This window comes from Brachyistius frenatus, unplaced genomic scaffold (assembly GCF_029030835.1).
Source record: "Brachyistius frenatus isolate BFR_SWC_R1_liver_20210118 unplaced genomic scaffold, ASM2903083v1 Contig_6, whole genome shotgun sequence".
In the NCBI taxonomy this organism is placed as follows: domain Eukaryota; kingdom Metazoa; phylum Chordata; class Actinopteri; family Embiotocidae; genus Brachyistius; species Brachyistius frenatus.
The window spans coordinates 8,912,055-8,928,497 of NW_027210605.1; the positions used below are offsets into that span (position 1 = coordinate 8,912,055).

The following is a 16,443-nucleotide window of genomic DNA, read 5'->3' on the forward strand; positions in this document are numbered from 1 at the left end:
AATTCAATCATTTTTGGTGTGACTGTTAGTAAGTAAAGGTAATTCGCTTTTCTGTGTCTTTGTGGCTCTGTGATATTTTAATATAAATTCCTGATTTGTTCATGTAGGTTAGTTAAGCACTGAAAAACTAAACATTGGAGATCCTCGTTGCTTTTTAATAATTCTTTAACCTTATTCTTAAATTGCAAATAAAAGTGTTAAAAAAAACAAACGAGATAAGCCATTCTTAAAAAAAGACCTTGTATTTTGAAGACAAGTAGTGCTTACAAAGGTATTTCTCTTTTCAGTGAAGACATTGACGGTCCCATTCCATGATTGACATACTGTACGTACAGTTGATATCAAATTCATCCCCAATACTACCTCCCCCAGACTGCACAGTCTTTACACAGTCCAAGTGACACACTATTCATCAGTTAAGAAAATGTGAAGCTGGTCACATGCACAACTTCTTCCCACTACACGGATTCACACACCACCGCCTTGTCAAAGGAGTTCATGAATTAGTACAAAAAAAAACAACAATGACTGAATGACGGGATTGTTTTTTTGTTTTTTTTCCCCTCTGCTCTTGTCCTGAGAGTCAGAGGCTCCATCAAAGTCTCTTTCACCAGCCAGCTTCCATTTGGCATCCAGTAGTCTCCAGGACACACTGCCACAAACATCACCCTCATCTTCTCTCTCCCGCGCCTTCATATGGATAATACGAGGGTGCTGGAAGAATGTTAAAGACACGCTGAAGACGAAAAGGCTCCAGGCTCTTTGAACTGTCACCACTGAGCAGCTTTGAGCAGCTCCAGAAAATTTCTCAGCTCGGCATTTCTTCACAGAAGAAACTCCCCACTTTCACGGCCGGTGGAACCTGTTGAGACAAACGTGCGGTGAAACCCGTGTGTAAAGGGGGAAAGGTAGGAAACGTGCCTGTGTCATCACTATTATTGCAGCCATGAATCAGTTCTGGGGAGCTATTTTAAGCCTGGCCAATAAATTTGCTGAGAGGCTGGACATGTACTGTCCTTCTTATCCTCCCTCTGGTTCACTGTTACAACTCACAACAAGGTCCCCCTGCTTTCCAAACAAGCTCAGCCAAGGACACCGTAGCATTTCATCATTTCTCCAAGCCCGGCAGCTGGAGCTCTCCAGAGGACAAACCTCCCCCTCCCCAGTTTAGAAGCACTCCCATCTATCTTTAGCTCCGCAGTGCTCGCTGATGAGCAAGGAGAGTTAAATTTAGACTGCGGCAGCCTAGAATAGACATGCATGCATTTCCAAACACTACGCACAGACACACACTTCACAATACTGACCTCGTTAGGTGTTTGCTTGAGGCATGCACTTCCATCTCTGTGCTTTTGAACTCGTTCAGCTCTTTTCGGATTGCGGCCTGTGGGGGGGGGAGTGGAAAAACAACGGTCAGTGCATCCCTAAGTGCATCCTGAGCCACCAGGGTGCTGCAACCTCTGCACAGCAAAGTGGGAACAGGACCAAGAAAAAATATAATCAGGCAAAACATTTGAAAGAGAACGGGGGATTTTGCCAGCTAAGCTGATACCAGCATCATGCAGTGGTGATAGTCACAGAAATTGGGGATTTTTTTTTTTTGTAATCAGACTGACCTACATATGGAACTTGTTTTGCTGATAAATCCAAGTGATTCATGGCATGTCATAAAGGTCAACATGGGACTGTAATCTTGACTGTGTTCAGGCACAAATACACACCTTGTCTGCCGCTGAGAGACGAGTCCAGGGCTTGTCTGCTCTCCTGTCGTAGTCCTGAGCTTTGGCCACCTCCACATAGTCACTGAAGCGGATTAGGATCTTTCTGTCTCGCAGTTCATCTACTGTGGGCCGCTGGTTGAGCTGGAACACAAGAAAATCTCAAACATTTGCTGTTTACTTTGAAGGGATCAGATTCTCAATGTGCTTTATGACCATAATGTGTATTTGCTTGATATTGGTTCGGTGTTTTTTTTTTTTTAAATATATGTGTAATACTCAGTCACACCTTTCTGTTTAGCCGCTGTTTGATCTCCCTTCTCTCTTCTTGTTCTGTCTGGTCATTTCTCTCTGAGAAAAAAGAAAACACAAATTAGAAATCCTATTAAGTCAGCAAGCCAAAAAGTAATATTATATTAGTTTCCCCTTAAACAATATTTAGAGTACAGAAAGGGAATGTGCACTCATGCGTTCTTTGGGTCTTGAATAATGCACACCACCAGACAATCTGTGCCATCTTTAATGCAACATCCCTGTCATGCTATAGACGTGTTTTAAATACGCATATTCCATTTTAAACACGAGGATATATTCGCGAGAAGAGACGGTAGTTTGGAAACGGGATATCTGAACTCACGTTTCAAGATGTTCCGACTCTCCAGCTCCTCCACATTCGGCCTCTGGCTCAGCCTCCTGCGAAGAAACACCAGAACCACGTTTTGAACCATTTTGACTTCCAACAGTTTTGTCCTCTTTTTTAAACCGGCTGTAGTTTCTTCACTGTGCGCGTTCTCGAGAGGAATCCCCTATGTTTCCATCTCGCATCCAAACCGCGGCTGTGATTCTTCGGCAGAGGCGCGCCCCACATCTGGAACAATCAGCGAAGCGCAATTCTCTCGTTTAGAGAACTCGCCACCGAATTATTTCTCGGTGTGAGCGTGCTGCATCCCAGGTTCAGCCGCCGTGTTGATTTTACTCTACACCGCCGCGGCAGCGCGGGCACTCTTCTCTATTATTCGCCACGAGCGCTTTTGAACCGAGTCGTGATGTGCTGCTGGGGCGCGACTCCCCCAGTCTCCCCGGTTACTGCATGCATAATTTGTAGCAGGCGGAGCTTAACCGGCTCCCACTCACGGCATCCCCAACCTCCTCCTGATGTACTACCGGCACGCTCATATCACCCACTTTGTTGCACGAGTTTAATTTATTTTTAGTCGAGATGCTTTTTTTTTTTACAGGAGGGTGAGAAATGTATTTCAAACGTGGACTACAATACTTGATTTAAAATACTCTAACTTGTGATGTAAAACAATCTCATAGTGCAATATAATGATTTTATTGCTGCTATCAGTTTAGTTAAAGCAGCCTCGTGCTGTAACTTAACCATCAAAGCATCCGAAAGGTCTCCAAAGTCCTTTTTTTTTTTTTTTTTTTTTAACCAGAATCCCTTTGCATGTGTACTTTGTATAAATAATAAATGTGAGCTGCACAAAGGGCTCAGCTTCAGACAGCATGTGGCACACACCGCAGTGCACCTCCAGAGGTGGAAAGGACAGAGAGGGCAAAATGCCACCACACAGCAAGACTCTCTTTATCCCCTCAACCAAGATAACTCTGGCCACTTTATAGTTCTGTCCTGTAAAAGATCAAAGTTAGGTCACATCAATTGAGACCTGGACACCCACAAGACTCACATGAAGCAGTCACGGTGGTCGTGTGTGTGTGTGTGTGTGTGTGTGTGTGTGTGTGTGTGTGTGTGTGTGTGTGTGTGTGTGTGTGTGTGTGTGTGTGTGTGTGTGTGTGTGTGTGTGTGTGTGTGTGTGTTTATCACAGGGTAGATAGGGATATAGGAGCTAATTGAATTATTGTATTCTTATCTGTGAATGTGATGTAAGTGGGACTTCCAACTGTTTTACAATCACACTTATGTAACAACAGATTCCACCATTTAAACACACAAAAAAATATGTCCTCAACTGCCCTGTTTGATAAGCACTTGTCGGGGGTTTCTTTTCTGTACATGCTTTTCACTAAAGCGACACAAAACTGACAGGAAAGAAAGCAAGCGGAACTGTCCATCTAGTGATGTGTTTTTTTTTTTCAACCCCTCCCAAATACTCCGTTTCCACTCAATACTGTACAGCGTAATGAGAGCAGCCAAGCAATACCTCTTTGTTAATTAACATGTATGACTAGACATCCACAAATAGCATAAGGAATAATTCAATAGCTTGACTCCCAACAGTGAAGTACAATTAGATGTGGAACACCAACACCAAGAAAGTTGTCTTGAGCAATTTCAGCATTTTGCAAAAGTCACGTGTGTAGGAATTACATCAATTTCTCATTTGTATTTTGACGTGGAAAGAAATCCTCTAACAAAATGACAAATCAGTTTCCAGTGTTTTCTTTCTTTCCCCTTGAAGTCCTGTGTAGAGTTCTCCTTCTGATCAAAGCTGTTTCTGATCAAATCGAGCACGTTTTATGCCACTATCTGACAACCTGATCAGGTGGGAAACAGCCCGGCGTGACTTCTCCTTTGCCTCACGACTCCTCGATAAACAAACTGAAAGACAAATTGTTTCTGCAGCTCTGACAATATTTCACTTCAAACAGATGAAATGGAAATTCACTTGCAAAGCCCCAGCGAATAGGTATCCACTGTGTTATTGACCTGGTCGGGGAGTTGCTTAGCAACAACACTTGGTATCTTAAAGAGTCTTCCTGCAGAAATTCTCACTTCTCTCTAGTAACACGGGAAGGGGGGATTTCACTACTACCATCAAGCAGTATGTGCTTTACAGAGCATCAGTGGCTATTTTTAGAAACACCACCTTCTTTTTTTTTTTTTTTTGTCTTTGTTGGCAAGTTGAATAATTTGGAGAGCATTGCCACTATTAAATTCTGAATTGCTTTTACGGGAGCCAAATGATTCACTAAACCTTATTGCAAAACTGCTCTCAGGTGACACAATATGGTTTATTTAGAAAAATGAGAACACCACTGCTCTGTTTTTTTTTTTTTTTCTCCCACAAAAAGTATGCGTTTTAAAAGACATTCCCAGAATACCAAGATGACGCTTGTGGGCACAAGGATTTCCATTTGACACTTGGGATGTTCTACAATAAAATGAGTTAGAATAGAAAACCTAACTATGTCAGCCGGGGGAGGAATGAAAAATCCAAACAAAAGAACGCAAAATCGACATGTGGGTGTCAGAGGCTTTTCAGTCTTTTATTTGAGCTGCCAACTGCGCCAAGTACACAAAATTGGCCCCTTCTAGCTTTCTTTGTTGGTTTTTTTTGGTTTTTTTTCCCGTGTACAGTAGCAGGGCCCCACCTCCTCCTACCCTGCTATTATTTCTGCTGATATAACTCCACGACATTTATGGAGCGAGAGAGAGAGAGAGGGGAGTGCGTGGGGAGATGCATTATTGAACAGTGTCAGGAGCTAAGATTAGAAACAGCAGAGCGAGGCTGCAGCACGAGTGTCAGGTGGGGAGTCTCTAAAGATAGAAAGGTCATCTATCACTGACACAATGGAGAGACAAGGTGTTATTATCCACCATAAGTCCTGATGGCTTTTTCTGCTTGATCGGCAGCAAATGAAACTGCAGGGTTTTTTTTAATCGGGAGCTGCAGATGAATATGGAAAGGACAGCGGGTTGAACTTTTAAGATCTGTGATGGATTGTTTTGTCATTTGGTGTGAATGCCCGGGGTAGTTTGTTTTCTTCCACTTGTCTGATATGTGCTATATTTAGCTGGGATTATCCTCAAAAAAAAAAAAAAAATTGTGCAGCGCAAAGGCGCTCGCAAATAAAGCCACAGTAACGATCCTTGACCTTCCTTAGATCATTAGAAATTCAAAGAGCTACAAATCAAAGGAGGAAATCAGTTGCACTCAGTGTTGTGTAGAAGTGGGTCTTTATGTAACAAGTAGCTTCTCATTGCTGCGCTACAAGTGGAAGCTCTCCGTCCGAAAACAGCGGCCCTGCTGGTTCTTATGCAAACTGCTCCCTTCCTCGCCTTTATACATGATGTTTGCTCACAAACCTCAGAGTACCTAGATTTCTTCTCTCAAAGAACAATAAAACATTTTCTTCCACTGAATCTAAGATGAGGAGGAGGAGAAGAGGCCAGTATTATTAGCTGTCTCAGACAGACGATAGATGTTGTTCTGTGGAAAGTGTGGGTGGCACTCTGTGCTTGGCTGCCAGATATTGCACAGCAGGTTATGTAACTCTGTGGTGCGCCCGTTTGATACGGCGGTGTTAAAGAGCCCGAGTCTTGTGACACATTCACACTTGAGACCACTGCTGTCAGGCATTTGGACATTAAGTTACTCACTTGTATTAGAGAGAGAAAAAGAAACCGTTCTATTAATGTCCTTGTAGCTTAAAAACATCAGCGGGGCTTCTTTACCAAGATATTTCCTGGAAGCAGTGTCTCTGCACTTGCTGTTCTCCAGAAACTGCGAGAATGATTGGCAATTTGAAGCATGTAGGATTTACTGGACATGTGTGTATTTCTTCTCCCAAAAGAGCATTTCCCTCAGTTCTACTTAAGGTAGTGAAGTACCGGGGTGGAATATAACAGAGAGGCTTCACAGACAAGGACTGGCCTTGAGTAAACATCATTACACCCAAACAGTATCTTCTGATTGCACAAGTTAAATTAAGCCTGTGGAAAACAATCAGATAATCCAATTAGATCTGATTTTTTTTTTTTTATTCCTTTTAAAAAAAATTTTTTATCCCACCTCCACCCACGCTTAGGTGTTATGTAACGGAGACAATTATGCATATATAGTGGCCACATTGCCCAGATCTGTCATTGCATTGCGTTGTTGCACCATGGATTACTTGGGAATTGTTTTAAGTGCAGAGTAATATCAGAGGTTTTAACTATAATATCAGCAAGAACAAAGAGACGCTGTGATACTGATGAATTTAACACGTCACAAGACACAATACACTATGCAACCTGGTGTTCAAAAAATGACCAGTGCAAAAGTTTATTACAGTTATTCCAAAAAATTCATCACTAATATTCCAGAGATATAAATAGCAATCTAGAGAAGATGTCTTTGCTTACTTGGCAAGTTTCATCTCAATCTGCTGGCGAATTTCCTGGCGCTCTTGATCGCTCCTTACTGGGAAGATATTCCTGTCCTCCAGCTCCTGCTTGCTGGGCCTGTTTCGTAGTTTGACCGCCAGCAACTCCTTCCTTAGCCTGCGAGGAAGTGTGCCTGCAGCCATAAATATATTCATTAAAACAAAGAAGACTATTTATCATGAGCCTTTGTGAGAATTTGATCCCTTCTCATATCTCAACAATACGCAAATAGGCCTATCGGCTACACTTTAAACGAATCCCCAAATGCACCAATGCTAGTGACCGCTTCATCCCAACACACGTCCCCACCAACTGACCACTGTTCACGGTGAAGTTTAGACGTGTTTAAACAGAGGCTCTTTTCTATCGCTCTGCTTCACTGTAGCTAATTGGATTTGTAATGAGGCAATGACTTTCAGGGTAAAGGGGCAAAGTCTTAACTTGAACTTGAGGTGTTTTAAGGATAGGGCGGCATGTTGCTACAGTCGAGCTTTATTTACCAGTGATCAATGTTAAAATGTAAGATTTTCAAACTCGTTGTCATTGTCTCATTTGAAAACCAATATGTACTGTACTGTGTCCATATCCACATTACAGCCTCCGCTTTAAATCACACTTTTCAAGCTCTTTGACCCACCAGAGATGACAGAATCATTCCAGCCGTCCAGGTCGGTGGGGAGGCCTGAGGCGTTGGAGAAGCACTGGTCCAGCCGCACGTTCTCCTTGTTCTCCTCCGCCTCCTTCTTGGGCCAGTCGGACACTCCACCCCCCACGTAGCTGCCCCCCAGAGACGACGTGTGTTGGTTCTCAGAGCTGCAGGAACGAGACAGCCGTCCGTCAGAGCACCACAGCCGCGGAGGTGAGCCCTGCTCACACCCTTCGTGGACACTGAGGGGACACAGGGAGAGGGACATAATGCTGATGACTGTTGGACGAGAGAAATTTAACATCTTGATTCGGACGATGTTATGGATGTCCGGATGTCATTCCACAAAGCAATACTTTCTTCAAAGGGGACGTTTTAGTTCAGACTTGATAGATGGTTGTACTGGCAGAAATTAGGGGGTTTGTGAGCAACATTTATAGTAATCCGATACTTATCATAATGTACAGTTTATATTATGGTAGTCTTGAAGAAATCTTTCATTAAACCCATCCATTTCTTTAACAACAGTGGGATACGATTGTTTTTCGCAGTGCCAGAATATCGGAGTGAGGATGCTTATGAATTTAACTCTACCGGGACTCTAACTGAGACTGAAATCCCTTTTCCAAGACACCAGATAACCACAAAAATAAACAAAACAAGTTACAAGAGTCATTGAAACCATCAGGTAATGCAGCTTCTTCTATTGGATCTTGTACTGTCCTCACAAGATTTAAATGTGATAAGAGATGTGAGGCAGTTTAGAGGCTTTAGCAGTAGCGATTTATAGATGAATTCTGTGAGATTATTATGTATTTTTTTGAGGGCAAGGAAGTCCATCTTGTGATACAGAGAACAATGATGGGTGTGAAATTCATCTTTAACGATAACGTGTAAAATCGTTTTTTGTTGTTGTTTACAAAAGACAGACTTTAATTCCATAATATAAATCTAGCTCTATTTTTACTTTTTGAGCTTAATATTGAATATGAATCTTGAAGGAAAGTCGACTGTCTCGTCAGGTTCCCAAGTATTTGTAAGAATAAGGCCACAAACTGAACAAAGGATTCACTGTCACACTGTTAACACGTGATTTTTAGGATGCCATTTAACATAGACTGGAACCACTTGAAGGAAACGACATGTGCCTCTTGTGTAGTTTTGCAAACACCGATTTTTGAGACCATCATCAACCCTCTATAATTTAGTTTACTGCAGCTACTCTTCTGGTCTGAACAAAGTCATCGCCGTGTGTTTCATGAGCGGCAGTGCTTCCTGTCCCATGAGAGGACACCAGGAATCAGACGTCTACTGCAGCTCCACATCACCTTCAGAACACAAGCTACTTCAAAAAAGCATGCGGACCGAAGTTAGATCATGTAGCCAACAACACCTACGCAAACCTCCTCCAGTCACATATATGTAGGCTACACTGAAGCAGAATAGAGTTGCCCCCCCCACCCAAAAAAGACTGCAGAAATACTCAACCTCTTCTCTAACACTATAATGTGTTAGCTAAGGGAGTTCTGGCTTTATCTAATTTGCTTGTCAGTGGGTCTAAATCACACTACAGATATACATCTATGTCTAAACACTCATGTGCACAAATTAACTATATATAAAAACAATATATTCATCATAGCATCATCTTATTTCATTTGCAATGTAAATTCATACAGATTCAGATATACGTATGTTTCAGAGTTTATTTTATTCATGCTGTTTAAAATTAGTAGAAAACAGTAAACCTGATTTCAGTGTGAACTGGTCACCTCCAGTGAATTACATACCAGGCACAGATATTCAGTTTGACAAATGGATGAACTGAAAAGATTTTGGCGGTCAAAGGTCAAGGACACTGTGAGTTCACTTTTTTTTTCCCACTTATTTTCTGAATCTCTGATGAATCAGTTATTAGACGTGCATTTTGAGGGCCCGAAGGATCAGTGATCTGGTCCTCAAACAATCCAATGGATTTTTTTTTAAATGATAAATCTACCTCTATTTCATGATCATGATCACACACCTTATGCCTAAATATGAACTACAGTTTCAGATGACTGATGTCAGTTGTACCCAGTGCTGACATTTTTAAGTATGTAACCCATCGCTTTAAAATAGGTGTTGTTCACTCATGACTGTAAGATGAAATAGTTCCCGTGCAGCCTACAATATCACAAGAGCTCACTTTCTGTAGCCCTGCATGAATTTAACTAATGAGATTAAATTACACAATCTTTTAAAATCTTTAAAAAAATATTGCAAAGAAAAAATTAGCAGGACCTTGATACTGGTATTTACCATCTGTGCCCAACTCTACACCTGCACTTTAAAACATGTTCTTTAGAAGTCAACTAGTATGCAGCTATATATGAAGGAATTTATCTTCATCAAATTATTGTACTTTATTTTATTTATTTTTTGACCAGGTTACAGACTCCTTGTCCGAGTAGGTTCACAGACATTTTCCTCAGAGTTTTTTTTTTTTTTTTTTTTAAAGGTTTTGTTGATTTATTGTGGGATTGTGGGTGGGAGGGAGGAAGGGAGAATAGATGGGTGGGTGTTTGGGTTGCTTGGTTCGTGGGTGGATGGCTGGGTCAGGGAGTCGTCTGCTTATGTGCCTCCATTGGATGAGGGCTTCTTTTTCCTCAAAGCCAGGAGATGGCGGGTTCTTTTCCATTTTGAGGGTTGCTTTGTTGTCTCTGGGGGTATCCTCAGATCAGGTGAGCCATTGGGGATGGACGCCTCCTGCTTTTGCGGTTCTTTACGCCTGGCAATTTTCTCCGTGGGGGCCTGCAGTCCTCTGTCTCCTTGAGTTCGGTGGTGAGCTGGAGGTCGGCGGTCATCTGCTCGTTGAGCTGAGATTTCAGCCCCTCGAGTTCTTCTTGAAAACACATCTTCTGAGAGGAAGTGTGTTGCAGCACTGCGATGTCCTGGGCATTCTTCTGACAGATGGCGTTGTGCTCAGCTCTCAGGTCTTTCATGATCTGCAGGTCCTGTGACACTGTGTCTGCGTGACACTGCGTCTTTGTCTTGAGCTCCTGAAGAAGGAAGTCATTTTGCTGCTTTAGTGCGAGGACTTCAGTTTCATACTTCTTGCTCAGCTCCTGGTACCAAACCTTGACCTCCTCCATTTGTTTTTTTAGAGCCTCGCATTTGTTGTTCATCGCCTGTAGTTCACTTGAATGGTGTTCCTGGAGGACTTTATAAGCCACCTGCAGCTCCTCATAGTCTTTCTGCAAGTCTTTTTTCTTTTTGCGCTTGATGGCTTTGTTCACCTGCGTAGCAATCTTGGCGATGCTGAGAGTTTTCTCATGAGAGTACTTCTCCAGCCTCTCCAGCTCCTTCTTTGTTTCTTTGCCTCTGTTGATGTACATCTCCTTCAGCGTTTTTTGTTTCTTGAGCTGGGTCCTTGTTTCATTCAGCTTCTCCAAAAGTTGGGTGACTTTGAACTTTTCAGCCAAGCAGTTGGCTCTTCCCGTTTCCAACAACTCATTGAGCCGTCTGATTTCCTGAAGGAACATATTGCGCTCCATGGAGTTGTCTTGGCTTTCTACTCTCTGCTGCTTGAACCTGTCGTACCTTGGCTTTGGACTGGTCATTTTTTCAGTGAGTGGCATCACAGAAATCTTCCTTGGAATTGTTGCTCGTCGTTGAACGGATGTCTGTATCAGTGGTCGGTGTGTTACTTTTCCTCACAGTGCTGTCACTTGGTGATAGACTAAATTAGAATGACCTGACTGCCTGATCAGCTGATGCTTTATATAGTGCCCTGATGATGTCACAATACACATAGAATGGAATTCTTCCTTTGATGTCTGGCTGCAGAGTTGCAGAGTTCCCCTTCTTCTTCTTCTTCTTTTTTTCCTTCTTTGTTTACATTTAAAAACACTAGAGAAGAAGAAAGCAGGCCGATGACATCATATTCTCTGGATGGGATTAGTAGTATGTGTTTTCTGCTTTTAAGAGAAGGATGTGTTTAAGAAGAGACAATTGTTCAAATGCAGAATAAAGATGAGTACAAATCTGTGCTGGAATGGACTTGGATATATAAAACTCAGAAAGAAAAATCATTAAAATACTAGGAGAGTGTAGGAAGAGTAGGAGGAATGCTGTTTATGTACAAAGTAAATAGTAATGGACCAAGAATAGAGCCCAGTAGCAATCCAGTACTGACAGTAAGTAACAGATGTATGGGGACAGCTCAGAAGACTCACCTCTCCTGCCTGTTCTTGGAAGCGAAGGCTCTCTGCAGTTCTTCCATAATGCAGCTAGGGGGCATGGGAGGATGCATCATATTGCCTAGATGTGGGGACCCTGAGGAGTTGGCCAGGGGCCCTCGTAGCGGCAGCGCCATTGAAGCCATACTTTCTGTGGCCCTGGGTGGAGGCTCCTTGGGGAGGTAGGAGTTGGGCAGGTGAGCAGGAAGTGACACAGGGCCTGAATCTGATGTGGGAGGACCAGCAGACAAACACTGGTGGTTAAGTAAGAGTCTCTTCTGTGTTTTATTATCTTCACATGTGTGAGCAGGGTTTGAATGCTGAGCAAGTTTATATTCTTGCTTATGAGATTTGAGAGTCTACAGTACATCTGGTACATCTGTTGAATATGGAAGGAAAACAGAACATCTGGAGGAAAAATATGAACGCCGTAAAAAATAAACTCCAGACATTTTCTTGCAAAGAAATAAGATCTGCAATCTGCAGTCTATCCTTGAACTTTGTATGAAATGTCTGAAAATGTGGCTCAGCTCAGTCAGTGTGTCTTTATTTGAATTTTGCCATTTTTTTGCCATTTCACTTCTAATCCAATTCTGTACTTTTTACTGCACTACATTTACTGAACATTCTTACTGCTTACTTTTTAGATTAACGCATTATCACATTTAAACATGTGAAAATTAATTCCACAAAAACAATACATTAAAGCAGTGGTTCAAAACTTTTTGACTTGTGATTGTTTAGAATAAAACAGGTCTAGATGTTTATGAGTTGTAAGCAGTTCCACAAAGAGACATTTCTCCTCTAGATGTTTCAAACTGTCTCATTTAAATAACTGTTTAAAACCCAAAGAGGTCAAATTATCCAAAACGTAAAAAAAAAAAAAAAAAAAAAAAAGAAGCTTAGACATAAGTCCAAATAATAAATACATACTTAAGTAGCAAAACTTATTTTTTTCTGTCATCTCAAGACCCTTCAGATTTACCGGATCTTGTGACCCTTTGGAGGGGATTGAACCCTAGACACTGTTGAACTAAACTATCTGACTGCATTGAGCAGTTAAAGGTCACTCCACCTCAACCAGGTACAACAGTAAAATCCTACAGTCATATGTGTACAGAATGAGTATTTTCTACTTTAAACCCATCTTGCTGATAGTGCTTTACTTAATTAAGATTCTGAATGTAGTCCTTTTATCTGAGTAGGTGTATTTTTACATTTTGGCATCAGTACATTCATGAAAACCATTCAAGGAAGATGTAAAGAAACATCTGTGTTTGTTGTAGTTGATCAAACATTTATTCCGTTTTTTTAAATGTTTTACCCATTTATAGTTTAAACTGAGCCAAAGCAAGTTTAATACAGCTGCTATGCGAGTGTACATTTATTCTATGGTCGATAAAATGACTGTTACTTAACCGGGAAACACTCACCATCTCCTATACTCAGCTGGGGCAGAAGTTTTGGAGGTACTTGTGGTGGGGAAGTTACTGGAGGAATCTCCTCCTCTGATCTTTCTTCCATCTGCTCTCCCATGTCCTGCAGCCCCTCAGGTAAATCCCCAGCAGGGTGCACTTCCTCATCTCTGTCCTCCGGCGGTAGTGATACAGTCTCCTGCACCCGGTCACAGTCCTGGAGAGGGGCAGCTACTGAAGGACATTAAAAAGACACATTTAAAATGTAAGTAAACAGAGTTTTACTGCACAAAAAATGAATACAATGTCTCTGTTAAAATGATGGCAGCTGATTGAAACGGCTTGTAGAGGAGTGTTTTTAAAATTAGAGTTATGATTAATACAAAAGGTGAAAACACTTTTAGGTACATCCGAATTAAAAGAAGAATGGAGTATACTATCAGAGACAGAGAAACTTATTAAAATGAACATGTTTTTTCCACTAGTTCAAATGGTGAGAATTTTTACGAGCCATTCTGAAATGTTCTGTATTGTACTGGTTTTTGATACAAATATCCATATTGTAGATCTCCTATAGCAGATGAGGGGGAAAGGGGACATTCAATTGTCTTTGCTGCTCTCTAGTGGCACATTTGTACAAATTTGGTTCACATAATTGCGGATTGTACAAACAATAACAAATATGTGCAGGTGATTCAAACATTTGCTTATGATGTACACATAAAGCAACTAATTCAATCATATCATAGCATCAATGTGTTTTTGTCAGTTTATGTTGAAAGGAAACAGAATCCCTCCATTTTTATTTAGACTGGTTTAAAGCACTTTATCAAATTGATTGTAGCAATTTTTTACAATCTCACATCGATCTCTTGAAGCTGAAACACCCTCGCCACTTCACAAATCCATTTTCCCCTCATCTGTTGCTTTTTCAGTTCCATAATGTTCATTGATTGGTTGGCACTGAGTACAGCGCGGGATTGTCCCACCTGAAGGGGGGTGCTCCTCCTCAGGACCAAGGTATTCCACGCTGCTGACTGTGAGGTTGGGATTCAAAGGTCCCCCAAATCCTCCGAGCAAGTGGGAACCATCTGAGCAGCAGCCTTGGGTGGGGGAGCTCAGGTCGTGGCATAGAAGACCACTGGATAATGCTACATCTGTGAATGGAGAAAAGAATGTGTTACTATTTTATTTAGTGTATTGGAAAGGATTCATTTGAACTTTTCACCCAATCGGACTGCATTTTTAAACGGACAAGGTGTCTATAGAGTTAGGGCAGTTAATATGAGGGTGGACAGACAAACACTGCAGGAGACCTCTGATGTGACCAGCTGGGTTTTCTCCAAATGACATTCCCTCTTTCAGTCACCTTGATTTTCAGGCGAGCACTCTCCATTACAGCAAGAGCATCACATTTAGCCTCGTGTTCAGCAAATATAATGCTCCTTTTAAAAGCAGACACACAAGGTGACTGTGAGACAAATCAATATTACTGTTTATCATATTTGAGTAGAACAATGATCGGATCATATTGTGTTATTATTTTAGAAAATTCAATTGTCCACATGTCCAGTTTTTGGACTTTGTCTGATGTAGCCTGAGCTTGTGTCTCTTGTGTGTTACCATTAGGGTTTGAGCCACCAGGTGAACTTTGCTAAACCCAGAAGGCCTTTGACACATACTTCTGTTCTGAAGGAACATTCAGGGCCCTCAAAAAACTCCTCTAACAATCTGAATGAAAAAATGATGCCATCTGCTACACAATACAAAAAAAAAAAAAAAAAAATCACTTTCACTTTCCCCAGTCTGTTTCCAAATCAAAACAAATATGTTAGCAAACTATGACAGATCCCTTTGCTCATTGTACAACGTACAACAAACTTACATCACTTATACTTGCTTGTATTGATGTGAATTTTTTGTCTTTCTTAAACTAAATACAATGTGAACATTTTTCTTTTGTTGTACAAAAAGAGCGAGAAGTCGTGCTATTTCTGATTTTTTCTTTTTCTTTTAGATAAAGAAAACCAGATGCTTGTGACTCAAATATAATACATGAGGCACACACTGAGATGTCTGATGTAACACATAACATTGAAACACGATTTATTACATCGACTTTAATTTGATTTTTCAAATGTGATTTAATAGAATGTTAAATTTTGTTCAACTTAAAATATTCCAGTTAATATTATGAGACTGATGTCAGTCATATACTCCTGACCTTATAACCACCTATTATAGCAACAGCAAATTAAAAGCTATGTCTCAGTGCTACACAAGCATGCAATTTCTTTCTTTTACGTTTTTAAAATATAAACTATGTTGTTCTGCGCAACTGTGTGGCTTCAGCAAAGTGAGAATGTGTAAAACTCCTCAGAGGCGTCTTTATAAATTGATGAGATCTGACTTAATTCAAATGTTTCAAGCATGACTTGCCACATCTTTTCACCCACAACTTCTCATTAGGTCTTCCTAACCTAATTCATTAGAGGAGATGAGGAAAAATGTGGGCATTTGATGTGAGTGTTTGTAACCTGGAAGGCGACAGCCCCCCCCTCCACCCAAACAACCTGCCCTGTACCTGTGGAACTTTGCTTGAGCTTCTCATTTTTCTTTTTCCTCCACTTCCAGGGCTTGAAGATGCGCCCCAGGCTGGCCAGTTTGCTGTTACGTCGGATGGGTGGAGTGTGCACCCCGGTCACCAAGCAGCCAGTCCTCAGCACCCTCTGCTGGTCCAGCACCTCTACTACAGTGACAGTGGAGACAGGCGGAGAAGCCCAGAGAAGGGTCGAGAGGTTTTACAGGAGGATGAGATGGGGTAAGGGAGGAGCGGTTGGGGATTTGTAGATGAACAGGATCAAAAAACAGGAGAAGAAGGCAAAGGGAAGTGAGAGTGTGTTGCAGTGCGGAGGTGGGGAGACGAGGATGAAGAAATAAATCAAACGTGTGCCAAAGTAGGTGAAAGGAGACAGAAAAAGAGGGGGAGAGAGAGAAACAGGGGCCCAATTAGTATTCTCACCTTACTGAATAAACCATGATGGAGTCCAAGTGCTGTGAACAGATTAAATTAGAAAGACTAATTTGATCAAGGCACACTCCCTCACGGCTGTTCTGTCCCCGCGAGTCCCCTCCCTCAGAGCCATACGTCACACATCAAAATAAATAACCCTCACAATCAAAATTTTGGGGGGACATGAAAGCACATAGACACAAACAGCCTCATAAGACTACAAAAGATGCATTTCCCTGCAGACCAACAGGTGTGCCAGCCACGCTGCTTTCCCAGAAACGGCATTAGTTTCAGCTGCCTGGTAAAACAAGGCTG

General features: G+C 41.6%; 1 protein-coding gene across 3 annotated transcripts in view; it reads right to left on the reverse strand.

Moving 5' to 3' along the window:
* Positions 1–223: 223 nt before the first annotated feature.
* Positions 224–16,443, reverse strand: part of phactr3a (phosphatase and actin regulator 3a) — a 37,929-nt gene continuing 21,709 nt past the window's right edge. Inside the window, exons 2-12 of one of the 3 annotated variants that reach the window (XM_069689062.1) lie at positions 15,700–15,861; positions 14,105–14,272; positions 13,134–13,349; positions 11,698–11,926; positions 7,472–7,722; positions 6,814–6,967; positions 2,356–2,411; positions 2,008–2,069; positions 1,722–1,862; positions 1,308–1,384; positions 224–862 (exon numbers count right to left, since the gene is read on the reverse strand). In XM_069689062.1, coding sequence (XP_069545163.1) covers positions 847–862; positions 1,308–1,384; positions 1,722–1,862; positions 2,008–2,069; positions 2,356–2,411; positions 6,814–6,967; positions 7,472–7,722; positions 11,698–11,926; positions 13,134–13,349; positions 14,105–14,272; positions 15,700–15,861 — 1,532 coding nt within the window. In that variant the 3' untranslated portion in view covers positions 224–846. Of the gene's footprint in view, positions 863–1,307; positions 1,385–1,721; positions 1,863–2,007; positions 2,070–2,355; positions 2,412–6,813; positions 6,968–7,471; positions 7,723–11,697; positions 11,927–13,133; positions 13,350–14,104; positions 14,273–15,699; positions 15,865–16,443 lie in introns of all 3 variants that reach the window. The other 2 variants (XM_069689061.1, XM_069689060.1) reach the window with 2 other exon arrangements.